Source organism: Phascolarctos cinereus, unplaced genomic scaffold, assembly GCF_003287225.1.
Source record: "Phascolarctos cinereus isolate Bilbo 61053 unplaced genomic scaffold, phaCin_HiC Scaffold_4;HRSCAF=312, whole genome shotgun sequence".
Classification (NCBI taxonomy): Eukaryota; Metazoa; Chordata; class Mammalia; order Diprotodontia; family Phascolarctidae; genus Phascolarctos; species Phascolarctos cinereus.
Genome location: NW_027555847.1, coordinates 449339365 through 449356067, shown reverse-complemented (window position 1 = coordinate 449356067; position 16703 = coordinate 449339365). Strand labels below are relative to the sequence as shown.

Sequence of the window (16703 nt, the reverse complement as noted above, 5' to 3'; positions counted from 1 at the left end):
TCTGAAGTTATGATTGGTCATTGCATTAATCAGAGTTCAGAAATCCTTCAAAGTTTGTTTTATTTTACTTTATTGATGTCACTGTATTAATTGTTTCCCTAGTTTTGCTGATTTCATTCTGTATCAGTTCATACACTTCTTAAGGCTTTTCTGAATCTGTAGTTTTTGTCATTTTTTATGGCATACTATTCCAATATATAATTTTGTTCAAGTGTTTACAATTGATAGGTACTCATTTTGTTTCTAGTTCTTTGTGACAACAAATGGTTCTGCTACAAATATTTTTGCAAATATGAGTCCTTTCATTTGATCTTTTGTGATATATGCCTAGTTGTAGTTATCACTGTCAAAGGGTATACACAAGCATAATGACTCAAAAGACAGTTCCAAATTGCTTTTCAAAATGACAATGAACACTTGTTTACCTTCCTACACTACCTATCCCTATTTGTTATTTGAATTTCTATCTGACTGTTCTTTAAAACACAACTAAAACTCCTTTTCCAGAGAGCCTTTCCTGATTCCCCATGTAATCACTTTTCCCTTCTCCCTTTTTACCCTCCCTCACAATACTTTGCACTTTCTTATTAATTTATTATGTATTATTTTTATCAGTTATTTTGTATGTAATACTTTCCTATTGGATAGTAAGGCTAGAGACACTATCTTGGCTAAACTGTCTTACCAAAACTTTTCTCTACATAGTAAGCACTTACTAAACGTTGAGTTGAGTTTAACCTCACCTCCACTTCTCCCTCAATCAATCGGTAAGTATTTATTAAGTACTTGCTGTTTGCTAGGCACTATGCTAGGAGCTGGGAATATAAAGACAAAAGTAAATCAGCACCCCCCCTCAAGGAGCTTGCATTCTAATGGGGAGGGAAGATGGGGGGAGAGAGAGAGAGAGAGAGAGAGAGAGAGAGAGAGAGAGAGAGAGAGAGAGAGAGAGAGAGAGAGAGAGAGGGAGAGGGAGGGAGAGAGAGAGAGAGAGAGAGAGAGAGAGAGAGAGAGAGAGAGAGAGAGAGAGAGAGAGAGAGAGAGAGAGAGAGAGAGAGAGAGAGAGAGAACGAGAACACAAAAGGGTGTAGTGGCCAGGGATGGGTATTTTGGTTTGGCAAGTTAGTTTTGAATGGAACTGGGGAGTGGAGCAACAAAACTTCCAGAGCAGTGCCAAAGTTGATCTGATTATGATTACAGAACTGGAAGGGGGTGGGGAGATGCAGTGTAGACAGTGTAAGCAAGACAACTGACAAAAAGATAGTGAGGAAGTAAATGTAAATGCACATATATAGGTACATTAAACAAAAAGGCATCAAGATAATTTCTGGAGAAAGACAATGGTACCTGGGGAAAACTCAGAAAAGGCTTCATGTAGAAGATAACACTTGAGTTTTGAAGTAAATAGGGATTCCAAGAGAAGGCATTAAGGAGGGAGTACAATCTAAGCATGAAGGTTAGCCAGTACAAAGGCATAGAGATGAGAAACAGGAAGGCCAGTTTCATTGGAGTGTACTGTGCAAAAGGGAAAGTAATGTGAAATAAAGCTGAAAGGTGGACTGGGGCCAGGGAAGAGATATTACAATTACTGAAATTCATGTGACAGATAAAACTGAAATTCATCTGGCAACTATTAAAACAGCTTATTTCAGTCAATCAGAGGAGTGTTGGAAATCACATTAAACAGGGATGCACAAATAAATGTTCAAAAGTTCACTAATATCAAACAGGAATAATTAATCTAGTTTATTGAAAATTTGTGATTCCTTATGTAGGAATGCCCTTACATTGCGGGGTGAGGGGGAAGGGGGCGGGGAGGGGTAGTCGAAATGAAGTAGAGGAACAACAAAGGTATTATAGTATAGTATGTAGAAAAATTTTTTTTAATGCAAGTTACTTTCTTTACTAAAGTACTGTATCCAGAATTGGCCTCCACAATTTAAATGATTTATAAAGGTGGATAGTGTTCAAAACAGAATCAAAAAGATGATTAAAGGGTAAGAAAATAGGAGTTGGAATTTTTTACCCTGGATTATAGAACACTAAAGGGAGACTTAATAATAATACTCAAGTACATGAAGGGTTATTATATGGAGGCTGGTGACCAGCTGCTCTTTAACTCATCAAAATGCAGCATGAAAGAATTAAGTTAGATATAAATAAGAACTTTGACAGTGAGGACTGTCAGACTATAAGAATGTTGTGAAACTTTTCTCTGGGTAGTTTAAATGTGCAACTGTTTCTTATGTCCAAGATGTTTAGTCAACTCTACTGATAACAGGAAGATGAATTCTTGTTGTTGAATAAGGGGGACTTAAGAACTTTGTCATTCTGTGTAGAATACTATTGTTCCATAACAAATGGTAAGCAAGTGAACTTTAGAAAAATGCGGAAAAGACTTGAATGAACTGATGTTGAGTGAAGTGGGCAGAACCAGAACACTGCACACAGTAACAGCAACATTGTACAATGACCAACTTTGTTAGACTTTGCTCTTCTGAGCAATGCAATGATCTAAGATGATTCCAAAAGACTCATGATGGAAAATGCTATCCACATCCAGAGAAAGAACTATGAAGATTGAAGCATAATATTTTCCCTTTTTTTGAGTGTGTTTTTGAGTGTGTTTTCTTTCTTATGTTTTTTCCCTTTTGTTCTGATTCTTCTTTTACAAGACTAATGTGGAAATGTTTAATATGATCACACATGTATAGCCTATATCAGGTTTCATGCCATCTCTAGGAGGGAGTGGAGAAAAATTTAGAACTTATAAAAGCGAATGTTGAAAACTAAAAACAAATAAATTTTTTAAAAATTAAAGAACTTGGTCACTCTGGTCACCATAGTTTATTAATGTGGCTCAAGATCCAATTAGTTTTCTTAGCTACCATCAAACCATTGATTCATGTTGCATTGTGCCCAACAAAAAACTGAGGTTCTTTCAGATGAATTGCTAACCAGGTATCTTTTGCTCTTCCATCCCCCCATCTTGCATTTGAGCAATTTTTTTTAAATTTAAGCAGTGACTTTTACATTTATCTGAGCTATCTTTAATCTTGAGATCTTAGGGCTCCTGATTCTATCATCCAAAATATTGGCTCCACTCATCTGAGAGCATTGACATCAAAAAGTCTGATGTATGCCACCTTTGCAAATTTCCAGTATGCTTTAACTTATTTGTCAAACTGAAGATGACATTTATATAATTAGTGCCTCATAGTAAGTCTTCACACTTATTCAGTAATAAATAAGGAACATTATCCCAACTCTCTTGTTCTGTGACACCTGATACCATGCTGTAGTTATTGGGTCAATAGATATATTGACACTTTCCATCTCATATCCCTGGCTTGCTGTGCTCTCATTTTTTACTTTTCCTCAATAGTTGTTTAGATAAATGTAACCCTGAGCATGTGATGCAAAGCAATATAAATTTGGTTATTCACTCTCCCAGTTGGAATTGAAAATCCTGATGTTTTAAAGTCAATGTTTTGGCAGTTACGTTACAAAATCAAAGGGGAAAATGTGCCATGCACTTGAATTGTACTTGTTCAGTGAGCCTCATTATTTTAATGGCCAGGGAAGCATAACAACTTTGCACAACATAACACCAATTGTGACTGGCCCAGGAGAGAAGTAATATACCTTACAGTCAGCCAGGAACTCTTAAACTCTAAATTATCACCCCATTACCCTTGTAGGAAAAAAAAGTGACTTTCCTATTGTATTTAAAAGTTCTCAGCAATCAAAATAACATGTTGTCCTTTAAACATGAAGATATTACAGATGAGCTGTGCAATATAGGGCAACTCCTTTGAATTGGTTACAATGTGCTTATCCATCCATACTCTCCTGCCCTGTGGCATATTTATGACAGTCATTTCTTTACGTCTGACATCAGTGGTGACCTCTTCAAAAATTGAAGTAAAAGCAGCAGTCACTGTGTTTTCTGGATCATCCACACTTTGTAAAAATTCATCTTTAGGGGCTGAAGTAGTGTTGGCATCTCTGTAGAATTATTTTTTCTTTTCTGATATGAAGGTGCAACCACCTAATTAATCTTCAGAGCAACAGAAAATTAGGAACATAAGTTTAGAGCTAAAAGGGAACTTTGAGATGAATAGGGCCACTCCTCCCCCCATTTTTAAAAGTCTGATATCTTCTGTTTTGACATCATAGTATTTCCAGATAAACCCCTCCCTCTTTTCTAACCTCCCACAGTGAGCCAAACCCCTGGTTTTGCAAAAGAAGAAACTGAGGTCTACAGAGGTAAATTGAATTTCCTGAAGTCATACTAGTAGTAAGTTAACACAATAACCATTTATTAACTGCCTAGTATTCATGTGGAACTTTGAGGATAAAAAGACAAAAATGACAACAGCTAAAAGACAAAAATGACAACAGCTGTCACCTTCAGGGGCTTTGATTCTAAAGGGAGAGGGGGGAAAATACAACATGTAAACAAAAAGTAAATTTAAAACACTTTGAAGAGAAAGCATGAAGTAGGGGTGAATCAGGAAAGGGTTCTTGCAGGAGGTGGTACCTGAATTGAGATTTTAAGAAGCAGAAATGAGGAGACTATATGTGAAGCACAGGATACAAACTGTGCAAAGGCATGAGGGAAGTAGATGAAACATCAAGTTTTATGAACTCCTAGTAGGCCAATTTAAGCAGGATGTACAGTGCATAAAGGGGAGCAATGTGAAGCATGGCTAGAAAGGTAGATGGAAGCCAGATTGTAAAAGGCTTTAAATACCAGGATAGAGAGTTTGTATTTTCTCAAAGTAATTAATGATTTATGAGTATGGAAGTGACATAGTCATATGCTTAGGCAGTTAGGAATGTGCTTTAGGAATATTAAATTGGTGTGTGAAGGCAGACTGAAAATGGGGAAGAGACTAAAAGCAAGGCTATTGCAATGGTCCAGGTGAGGTGATGAAGGCCTAAAATAGGTAATGGCTATGTGAGAAAAGTGGAAATGGATGAGAGAGACGATACAGAGGTAAAATGAACAGGACTTAGCAACTGACTAGATATGTAGGGTAAGGGAGAGTAAAGAGTCAAGTGTGGCTCTAAAGTTGTGCACCTGTGTGACTGTAAGGATAGCAGTGCTCCCAACAGAGATATAGGAAAATCAGGGGAAGAGGCAGTTTTGGGGGAGAAGATAATTGTTTTAAGGTGTCTATGAAACATCTAGGTGGAAATGTTCAGCACACAGTTGGAGATATGGACCTGAGTTTAAGAGAAAGATGAAGGCTGGATATATAGTTTGCCTGAATAGAATAGATATGCAGGATAACTGAACTCATGGAAAATGATGAGATAAGAAAGTCCAAAACAGAGCTGAAAGGGGAAGAGGGGGTGATAATCACAACAACAGCAAAGGAGTTGGAGAATGAACAGAAAGAGAACCAAATGATGCCATGAAAGTCAAGGAGGAAGGAAAGGATAAGTAAGCAAGTAGAATAACCCAAGATTTTTTTTACTTCAAATCCAGCACTCTTTCCACTACAATATATTAATAATTTCTGTTTGAAATGATTCTGCATAGTGTCTGTGACACTGTCATCCTATTGGTCCTTTCACATTTCACACGTGGTCCTCTTCATGGTCAGGAGTTTACATTTGTGAGACAGCTGGTGAGGGTTAGGGCCCCAGCTATGGAACAAAGCAAAGTTAACTCACCCACAGGGGGAATAAAACCCATGACCTTGGCCTCATTAGCACAGTGCTTTAACTAAGTGAGCTAAGCAGCCACAGACTAAATATTTACAGCAGACCCACTAAAATAAATTTAAAAGATTTTGTTATATGTGATTTTATAAAATGCAGTTTAATAAAAATCTAAGCATCAAATATCTATTATTATTTTATAGTTGCCTATCAAATGAAAATTTTTAGCATAGAAAGGATTTACATATGGGGAAGAGGTTAATTTAATTTCCACTTTGTCTACTATCAGAGAACAAATCAATGAGCAAAGTCATGTGAGAATAGTGGTTAGCCAGAGTACAGAAACTGAAATCTCAAAATGTTTTAACTTTATACTGTGATTTGAATTCTTATAAAACTTGTACAAAAAGCATTCATAAATTAGGAAATTACTGAGCAGTCCTGCTTAAAGAACTGAAGAGATTTAAAAATACATCCTCATAGCCCTAAACTTTATTAAAGTTCTTTACTCTTACTTTAATACCATGGGCAAGCAAACATACAAACATTTATACATACATATATATGTTTCTGCCACATGATTTGTCACGTTATTTTTCCTGCATTTTAATATCATTTATTTATTGTATATATACATTCTCTACTTCAAACAGTACAGGGAGTTACACATGTTATGCACCCTACAAAGATGTACTTCTACTCAACAAATTACTTTTCTAGTGCAAAGAACTATGCTAGACACTTCAGTTAGAGACAAAAAAAAAACAACAATCTGTGAGTCTCAGCTCTACTTATTACCTGTTTGATCTTGAGCAAATAACCTCTTCCAGCCTCAGTTCTTCATCTGTAAACTGAAAGGGGTTGGACTAGATGGCTTCTCAAAGTTCCTTTAAGCTGTAAAAGTACAATCCTACAAACTCTTAAAGAGCTAATATTCTATTGGAGAGTGTGGGTCGGGGAAGAAGTCTAGGCTACAGAACGGTTAAATGTCAGGTTGAAGGGTTTTTATTTTATTCTGAGGTTAGACTGTGGAGGACTTTAACCCAAAATTGAAAAATTCTAAACAGTGATCTTCCAATCTGTTTGAAGGCCTCCACTGAGCAGACGCACTACCTGCTAAGGAAACTGGCCCATTATTGACTAGCTTTTAGTGGTTAGGAACTTTTCCCCTACATGCAACCTAAAATTACCTTTTTGCAACTCCCACCCATTACACCTAGTTCTGCAACTCTGGAGCCAAATAACACAAGAAGCTTAATAAATGTCTGTTGAATAGAATTAAAGCTTATCTTTTTAGGCTGCATAAGCATATGTGTAACACCCTATGCTCTCTGAAGCAGAGAATTAATCCATCATGTCCTCCTCTCCTCGAACCTTCTTTTTCCCAGGCTAAATACTCCTACTTCCTTAATCTGTATGGCATGAATTTATGGCCCCTTGACCAATCTAGTTGTCCCTCTACAAAGTTACTTAGATTCCTAAAATGTATCAGGCAAAACTAAATATAATACTCCAGCTGTAGTCTGACTCCAGCAGAGTAGAGCAGCACCCTTGCTTCCCTATTCTTTGATATTATGTCTGTCAATGTAGCCTAAGACTACAGTATCTTTTTTGGATCTTATTTCCCATTTTTGACTTACACTGGGCTGGCAGTCCACTAAAACCATGAGACCTTTTTCAGATGCACCATCTAGTCACACACTTCTCTTACCTCGTACTTGCAAAGTTGCTTTTTTTAAGTCAAAATTCAAATGCTGTATGTAAAAGTTAAATGTAGAGAACCACAGTTTAAATATACTAAAGAAGCTTGCTAATGAAAAATATTTTATAAGTCCTTTTATCAAGCAAATAATCTCCTGGTTTATGTTTTATTAACCTATATCTGCTTAATGAAGAACATGCATGTATTATAAAATTAATATGTGACAAACTGTGCAGAAGGAAGTGATGTGAAGGCCAGAAAGGCAGGTAGAAGATGGTGGAAGTCCTTAAGGCTAGGCTAAGGGACTGTACTTTATCTTATGGGCAACAAGGATGGGGCACTGAAGATTTTAGAGCAGGGTAAGGACATTATTAAGCATTTAATAGTAAGGAGATTATTTGGGTAGCTATGTAAAGGATGGGCTAGAAAAAAGGAAAAACTGGAGGTAGAGAAACCAGTTAGGAGGCTATTACAATGGTCCAAGCAACACGTGATAAGGGAAATGAGGATATCAAAGCAGAATGGATTCAAAAACTGTGGAGGCAAAACTGATCAAACTTGAAGGGGTTCCTACTTTTAGTTTCATAACCACTGAAATAAAGCTTTTGAAGAGTTACTGTAAAATATAATAAATAAAATTACCTTATACTTTTAGTGTCTTTCTCTGAGTAGCTTAATACAAATTAGTTCATTAGTTCCTACAACTTTTGAGGTGCCTTCCGACTCCAAAACTGTGATCTAATGACTACAAATGGCACATAAAATCTTGGAAGATAGCCCTCTGCCTTTTGTAAATTTTTTTTTTATTAATTTATTTTGATTTATCAACAATCACTTCCATGAGCTTTTGAGTTTTTAATTTTTCTCCCCCTCCCTCCCCAAGGCAATGCACAATCTGATACAGCCCCCTTTGATTCTAGAATCAATCCAAATATCTTTCATGGGTGAATTTTCTTAAAATTAATGTGTATTAAAATTAGGGAATAAAGGCAAAATTTAGCTGAAGCATGAAGCTTAAACAATAACACTTGGAATTCTTATACCCTAGGATGATAAACATGACCCTGAGGCATCTGACAAAAGACCAATAATATCAACTAAAAATATTTCGTAGCTTTTGTAAGGATATTAAATTATGATCAGGAAAAAATGATTACATTTAGATATTCTGCAGTTTGAAATATCATGCAACGATGTATTATGCAACATTTTAAAACACACAATATATAATTTAATTGTTAAGGCAATTTATACTAGTGTATCATGCACTGGAATGGCAACCTGGAGTCCTATGTACTACTTACCTCTTCTGACTCATCAAATGACCTTAGGCAAGTCATTTAACTTTAACCTGTCTCCAGTTTCCTAATTTGTTAAATGAAGATAATAGCCACTCCTTAAATAATTCATATGGTTGTTGCAGGAATTAATTAAATAATGTCAGTAATTCAGTTTAAGTGGCTTAGAAAGACATCAGTAACAAAGTATTACTAATATATTTTAATTATCATAGTGAGATGCACCTTAGCAACTGAGAAAGCTGGCCTGGGAGTCAGTGTGATTTAGGTACAAGTCCTGCTCTCGGACACATACTAGCTATGTGACCCTGGGTAAAATCAACTAATCTTTAATGTCCTCAGGCTCTAAGACTAAAAGTTGCATAGCAATTGAAGATCTGCACTGGTAGAGAGGATGCTTTTTCCCTCTAGACAAGGAAATCACAAGTCCAGTTCCAAAAAAAAATTATACATTTACAGAAATTTAGCACAAAATTTAATTCAGTAGTTTAAGACATTCTTTTCCTTGCTCTCTTTAATCAAAAAAGAAAAAAAAAAGCCAAATGTCCCAACAAAGAATAGCATCCCATCAGGCAGGTTAAAAGCAAGCAATTCCATGGACAAAGTCACAGGTCACTCTGTGTTGTCTCTGAAATGGGAAAGCCAGCAATTTTCTTACTGTGCTACACAGCACCTGGACAATTTTCTGGGCCATGGTAGCTTTAGATAGCCCAATGTAGTCAAGGGGAGATCAACAGTGGAACTTGGGTCTTGCTACAACAGCTTAGCCCAGTTGATTCTGAGCAATAGTGGGGCAAGGTCAAGGTGACCTATGGCAGCTTTAAATAGTCCACCAGAAGATCAGCTGAGGACAGGAAATTAGGGGAAGCCATCAAGATGAATGGTTTTGCTACCGAGACTATATAGTCCAATATATTTTGGTACCCAATTGAGTACAGTAATATAGAACCTCAAACTGAATTCATCATTTGCTTCAGGCAAACACTTTTAAGGTATTAAAAATTTCTAACTCCATTTTAATATACTGCAAGGCAAGAGGAAAAATTCAAGCACATTATAAACCATAAGATTTAAATATTTCCTGGCTATACTACATGAATCAATAATCAATAAATATTTAAGTGCCTACTAGGTGCCAGGCACTGTACTAACTACTAACTTACTTGTTCCATATACAGTGACATTACATACAGTATGGCATAGTGGAAAAAGCGGTAGACTTGGAATTAAAAGACATAGGTTTGAATCTAACACTTACTAGATAGCTGTTATGGCCCAAATCTCTCTCTGGGTTTGTTTCCTCATTTTAAAAATGAAAATAATTAAAATTGCTTCATCTCAGAGGAACAAATGATATATGTAAAAGAACTATTTGGAGATATATAAAATTCGCTACAAATATAAGCCATTATTATTAGAAGGCTTTGTCCTTTTGTTCTTAACTAATTTGATTTTCAATTTGCAATCTCAAAACACTGAATGACTTTTACAGGATTTTCTCTCTATACCACCCTGTACCCTCCAAACTTATTGAAGAAAAAAGAATCTTAAAAGCATTAAGTATCAAAAAATCAGTGTCACTCTGATATAAGTAAGCTTGTTTCTGGGTGTCTATTTGCATTTTAAAAAGCAAGGTGGTGATAGGACCTTAGGGGGCTTAAAAAGATTTAAAGTCACTGATCTAGTTCCAAAAGGTTTACAGGTCAAAATGTATTCAGAAACAAGTGAGTAGTGAATATAAACCAGAGTAGCAGAGTAATAGCTACCACACAAGACAGACTCAAATTTAATGAGATGCCATAAACAAGATTAAACATCTAATGAACCATAACTACTGAGGCTATCTACAATCTCTTTAGTGGGGTTCAATTGTTTGTATCTAGATCTAAAGTGGGGCTCTCCCATCTTCCTGGGGTTCCCCAACAGAGTGGGAATTTCCTTAATCTGGCAGAACCTCAATAGAAAATGTAGGCTTTTAAGGGTCAGAAGAAAGGATTTCTATTTGCTAGTAGGAATATGGAAAGGGTGGGGAAATTCCTGTATGACCACTTAGAGAGCAGGGGATCCCCATTTGCTTACCAGATTTCTCTCACTAGAAGATACTGAGTATGTCATATCACCCCTCCTCCACCTCATTTCTATCATTAAAATGTACAGCTAGAACATGGTGATAATGCCAAAGGGTCAATCTTAAACGCTAGTTAACTGATTCAGAGAGGAAAAAAATAAACAAAAACCCCTAGCTCCAGGGCCACAGATTACACTCTTAAACAGACCAGATATCTCTGTTGTTGGTCACCAAATGAGCCAAATAATAATGTGGATATCACAGCTGAATCAACTAATCTACTTCACTGGGCAAAACCCACAAAAATCATTACTTCACCAGTGGTGAGTAGTGTCATCTTTACACAGTTAAACTACAAAGCAGAATTGATTTTGTTAAAAGTTAGATGTTTAGGAGAGACAGCTTTACATATTCTACTTGAAACAGCACTGTATTAAATGAAAACTGCTTTTAGTAGTTGACTCTAAGCCAATGATATAAAGACATACTATGTTAATTTAAAAGTGTTAAAATAATTCATAAAATTTCTTCCAGAAAAATCACATTTTAATTTGGAAGCAAATTAATTAGATATATGGTATGATATTTTCTAAGGTTTCATAATTAGAAGCATAGAAGGCAAGTACAGCATTATTTTTACTTTAAAATGAGAATACAAAAAATTAAATTGCAAATAGTACTCTAGAAATCAAAGCAAGAATCTCACAACCAAAAATCATAAGATGCTTAAAACTTTAAAAGAGTCAGAAAAACCTAGGTTCAAGTCTTAATTCTGAAATCTACTACCTAATATGACCCAAGGCAAATCACTGAACCTCTCTCAGTGCCCCCAGGCAAGACTCTTAAAATTACATACCACTGCATAAGAATTGCAGTATTTATATTGATAGGGAGAGTTCCTTAAACCTGTGTAAAAGTCCAAGGATGAACATTGATTTTGAAATAGTTAAAAAAAAAACACAATCAAACTCCATATTTGAAATAATAACTTTACTTGAAAAAGTTTTACAAAATTAATGAGTTCACATTTAAAAACAGATCAGTTTAATAAAGGTTAGGCATCATTTAAGACACACAAGCACTTTTACCTAAAATAATGGCCATCCTCAAGTAAGTAAAAGTCTGAAACTCTTTTCTAAGACTATATTAAGGCAGCTTTATTTTCATCTCAAATTTGTCTCTCTAATTACTTCTGGCTTACAGTAAAAATGAAACCATTCAAGTGGATTTTTTTTTAATGAAGACTGTTATCTTAAATGCACTATCTTCGTGCCACACACTAATACCGTATAAGCTGACTCCTCCCCACTCCGGGGAAAACCCTGCCTAATATTTATAACGTTATGACATACTGTAATACTCACAAGGTGGTTGTAGAAATATAAACACAACTGGAGTTATCTGATTGGCTGCCGGTGATGTAACACCCATGTCAATACTTCCCAGAGAACGCACGTGTTCGACCTTTTATTTAAATTTCCATTTCATCACAGCAATAAGACACTTGGGGCGGTGCATTTCTGTGACATGATTATTGCCTTGGGCCCGGGGTGCTGCCTCCCTCACTCCCGCACACGCAGACACACTGACACAATGCATCAGAGGAGGAGGTGTCCATGGTGCAATCATCTCACTCCAAATGCATCGCCCGGTCCAGCCTTTGTGAAAGGACGAACTTAAGTTCAGTTACTCGGGCTACTCCCACCCACCACGGACCAAATGCCAAAGGCTGGATAACCCGGCTCCCTACGCGGAGATTATTTTCAAAACACTTCATATCGGGGCTGTTAGCTCGTGGATCGGGTAGGAGAACCGGGCAGGCAGGCGAGCAAGCCGGGGGCGAGGAGGTGCGGGCCGGCTGGAGCGAACGCAACACAACCTGACACTCGCCAGCTGTTCCTCGCCCGGCTCGGCCTTTCTCCTCATCCCTCAGACCAGGCCCCCTTCCCTCCAAGCCCCCAATAATCCTCTCACCTTCTTGGGTGACACCTCCCACGCCCCACTCACCTCCTCCGCCCCCGCCCCCACCCCCACCCCACCCCCCGGGTCCGGCTTCCTTTCCGCTCCCCCCTACAGGCCCAGCCCAGCCCCTTTCCCGTTCCCCTGGCGCCCCCCCACCCCCAAGCCCAGCCCCCCTCCCCAGCCCGGCCCCCACCCTCTCCCCCTCCAGCGGTTACTGCTACCCCGGTGCATTGTGGGCGCACAGTCCGTTGTTCATTTGCCATTCGACCTCCGCCAGGGCCTGGTCGGACGGAAACGCTCCGCCGGGTTCATTGTCGGTTTTTTATATGGTGGAAGCCGGCCGCCCGGCGCGCCGCGGGTCCTCTCGGCTCCGGAGGCTGGCGGCGGGGTCCGGACTCGTGCGCCCCGAGAGAAGGCTCTCTCTTTTCGCCGGCCTTCCGAAGGGGGCAGGGGAGGGTCTCCCTACTCTCCGCCTCTCAACTTTGAAGGCCCCACGCACCCCCTAGTGCCTCCTCCTCCACCGCAGCCGCCACCGTCGCCGCTGCCTCCGCCACCTCCCCCCGCCCCCTAACCTTTCCCGCGAAGCGCTTTTCGAAATCGCCACGGAGGGGGGCGGAGGAGGAGAACGGCCCAAGGAAGAAGCCAGGCGCTCGCCAGACGCGTGAGAGAGACCGTGAGCGCGAGACCGGAGGGAAGGGAGGGGGGAGAGAAGAGGAGCGCGAGACCGGGGCGTCAGGGGCGGGGGTAGGGGGGGGGTGGGTGGGAGGGGGGCGGGGGAGGAGGAGGAAGAGGAGGGGGGGAGCAAAGCGAGGGAGCGCGCGAGACGGGGGCACGGAGCGAGCGCGAGACGGAGCTCGAGACCGGGCGCGAGCCGGGGGCACCGGGCGGCTGCGGCGGCGCGCGCCATGTTCGCTGAGATGAACCGCAGGACGCTGGCGTTCCGAGGAGGCGGGCTGGTCACCGCCAGCAGCGGCGGCGGCGGCGGCTCCACGAACAATAACGGTGGCGGCGGGGAGGCCTCGGCCTGGCCGCCCCAGCAACAGCCGCGGCAGCAACAGCAGCTCAATGGGCGGGGGGCAGACGAGGAAGTGGAACTGGAGGGCCTGGAACCCGAAGACCTGGAGGCCGCCGCCGCCACGGCCGCCCCTGCCCCTGCCGCCGTCGCCGTCGCCGCCGCCGCCGAGGAAGGGAAGGACCTGCTTCTCGCGCAGGACGGGGGCGGCCCCGCCTCGCTGGGCGGTGGCGGCGGCGGCAGCGGCGGCGCCGGGGGCCCCATGTTCCCCGAGAGGAACCGCCGGACTCTGGCCTTCCGTGGAGGCGGTGGCGGGGGTCTCAGTAACAATGGCAGCGGCGGCAGCGCGGAGGCCTCGGCGTGGCCCCCGAGGCACTTCAATGGGCGGGGGACGGCGGACGAGGACCTCGAGCTGGATGTGCTGGAGGGGAAAGAGTTGGTGCAGGACGGGGCGTCCCTGAGCGACAGCAGCGAGGACGAGGAGGAGGGGGCGAGTCTGGGCGACGGCAGCGGGGCGGAAGGCGGCAGCTGCAGCAGCAGCAGGCGGTCGGGAGGCGATGGGGGGGATGAGGCGGAGGGCAGCAGCGTGGGAGCCGGGGAAGGAGAGAGCGTCCAGCACTTCCCGCTGGCCCGGCCCAAGTCCCTCCTGCAGAAGCTGCACTGTTCTTTCCAAACCTCCTGGCTGAAGGAGTTTTCTTGGCTGCAGTATTGCCAGGACACTGGCCTCATGTCCTGCTCCTGGTGCCAAAAGACTCCCGAGGATGGGGGCAGTGGGGACTTGCCCCTAGTGGGCCACGATGAGCTTTCGAGGGGGACTCGTAACTACAAGAGAGCCCTCCTCCTCAGGCACCATCTCTCCGCCGAGCACAGACTTCACGAATCCAACACGCAGGTACGGCACAGCGCAAACCCTCCTTACTTTCCCGGACCCTTTCTGAGGAAGGCTTATCTCCCCAGCAACTCCTATTTCTGGGTGGAGGGGTCTTTCTGATTGTAGGAAATTGTAGGCTTGTAGTGGGAGCCTTTTGGGAGTGGGGGTTCGGGGAGCAGTGTTGGGGAATGGGTTTTAAAATGTTTGATCGTTGATTGACAATTCTAATTGTTATGCAGAATTAGCGTTAAAGACCAGTTTTACCTTCTGTGACTAATAAGCAGATTGCTTTGCTGGTATCTTATCTGATTGGATCAAGATTAGGTTTCCTTAGGCACATAAAAGGTTGCAGTTTCTCGCTTAAAAGGTTGCATTTTCTATTCATCTAAGTTTATCAGCACTGACAACCCATTTAAAATATGCCTGTGACTTTATGGGTCTTGACTAATGTTAATATTACTATTCTGAGCCAAGTCTAGTCTGAAGGCTAGTAGCCGATTTAAGAATGACATCCTTTACTTCAACTTTTAGGACAATCCTTGCAGTAATTTTTTTAAAAGTTAAATCAGGATAATTTGAAATTTTGAACCGATTGTAGAGTAGGAGAAGTTCTTCGGGAGCAGGCGCTTTGTTTCTGACTTGTGAATGAAATTTTTTTACTCATCTCTTTGCTTAAAGAATTATTGTTTACAGGTTTGTCTCTGGGCATTGTTCTTTTCTTAAACTTGTTGTAAAATAGCTTTTAAGTATTCCTTATTAGATAACCTTTTTTTCTCCTTGTTGTTAGAGGTAGGATGATATGAGCAGATACAACTGTTTACATCAGGCCATTGACTTCTTCCTTTTTGTTTTCAAAGTAATTTGCCAAAGTGACAGAAGTCATGAATAGACCAGTTTTTGTGGTGGCTGGCTATTGAGCTGCGTGATATTACTCCCAGAGCCAAACCTAATGAAATAATAGGAATTTGTAGTTCCGGCGTGTTATCTTGATCTTATCCAGCTTGAATCTAAGCTGGTTTGGGCATTTGGTGTAACCAGTGTGTTTCAGTTAATAGGTAGAATTCATCTTTAGAGGCAGTTGTCAGAAACATCACTAAGTTATACAGATGCAGTCTCTCAGGTGTCAGTGCAGTGAATTGAAGTGATTAAAATGATGATCCATATTTAGAGATCTCACTTTGTAGTTGGTCTTTTATTGATAACAGCACAGGAATCGAGTTAAAATTTTAACGTAAGCCTCTTAACAACAGACGATGGCACATGGTGATGACATAAATATTAGTTGGCCCCAAGAAGTACCTCTGGTGGACCTCTGTACATAAGCAACGCCGTGAAATTCATTACTATTTTTTTTTATTGTGGGACCTTATTAGATTATAGATCTTTTTCAATCTCTTCATTTTACTGATAATTTGCCCAAATGATTTGCCTGAGAATCGCACAAGCATGGCAGTGTGAGAACTAAGAACTAAGTCTCTTAACTCCTAGTCTAATACTTGAAAATTAAAGGCTTTATGCAAACACCATTTTAAGTAAAATGTTATTAACAAAATTTGTCTTATACCTAATAGGATACAGAATTGAATTAGGAGTCAGGGGACCAGGGTTCAAATTTTTGTCTGTGGTACTTTACCTTTTATAACCTTGGGCAAATAGTAAGTCTTTCTGGGTCACAGTCTTCATTTGTAAAATGATGGGCTTGGGCTAAATCAGGAGTTCTTGACCTAGTATTTGGTAACTTGTAATTTGAAAACTATTTCAGTCTAATCTGTTTGCTTTGGAATGCTATATGTTTTATTTTACGCACTCGAAACATTTTGATAAAGGGTCTGTGACCAAAAAAAAAGTGTTAAGAAGACTTGGACTAACCCCTGAACTAGATGGTCCTTTTCAGTCCTTAAGGTCTGTGAGCTCACACTTACATTTTGGCACATCCTTCATATACCAAACATTTGTGTGATACAGGGTATGAAGCTCTGTACTTATTCTTGGGTACAATGCATCCTTGTACTTTATCTTCCACAGTATGTACTCTTTAGGGGTACAGTCTTACCAGTCTTGGATTAATGCTTCCTTGTCTCTCTACTCTTTATTCCTAATCCATTCTGGCTGTAACCCAT

General features: G+C 40.7%; 1 protein-coding gene across 1 annotated transcript in view; it reads left to right on the top strand.

Moving 5' to 3' along the window:
- Positions 1-13499: 13499 nt before the first annotated feature.
- Positions 13500-16703, top strand: part of ZBTB10 (zinc finger and BTB domain containing 10) — a 53908-nt gene continuing 50704 nt past the window's right edge. The window contains 1 exon segment of the mRNA XM_020976203.2: positions 13500-14604. Coding sequence (XP_020831862.1) covers positions 13606-14604 — 999 coding nt within the window. The 5' untranslated portion in view covers positions 13500-13605.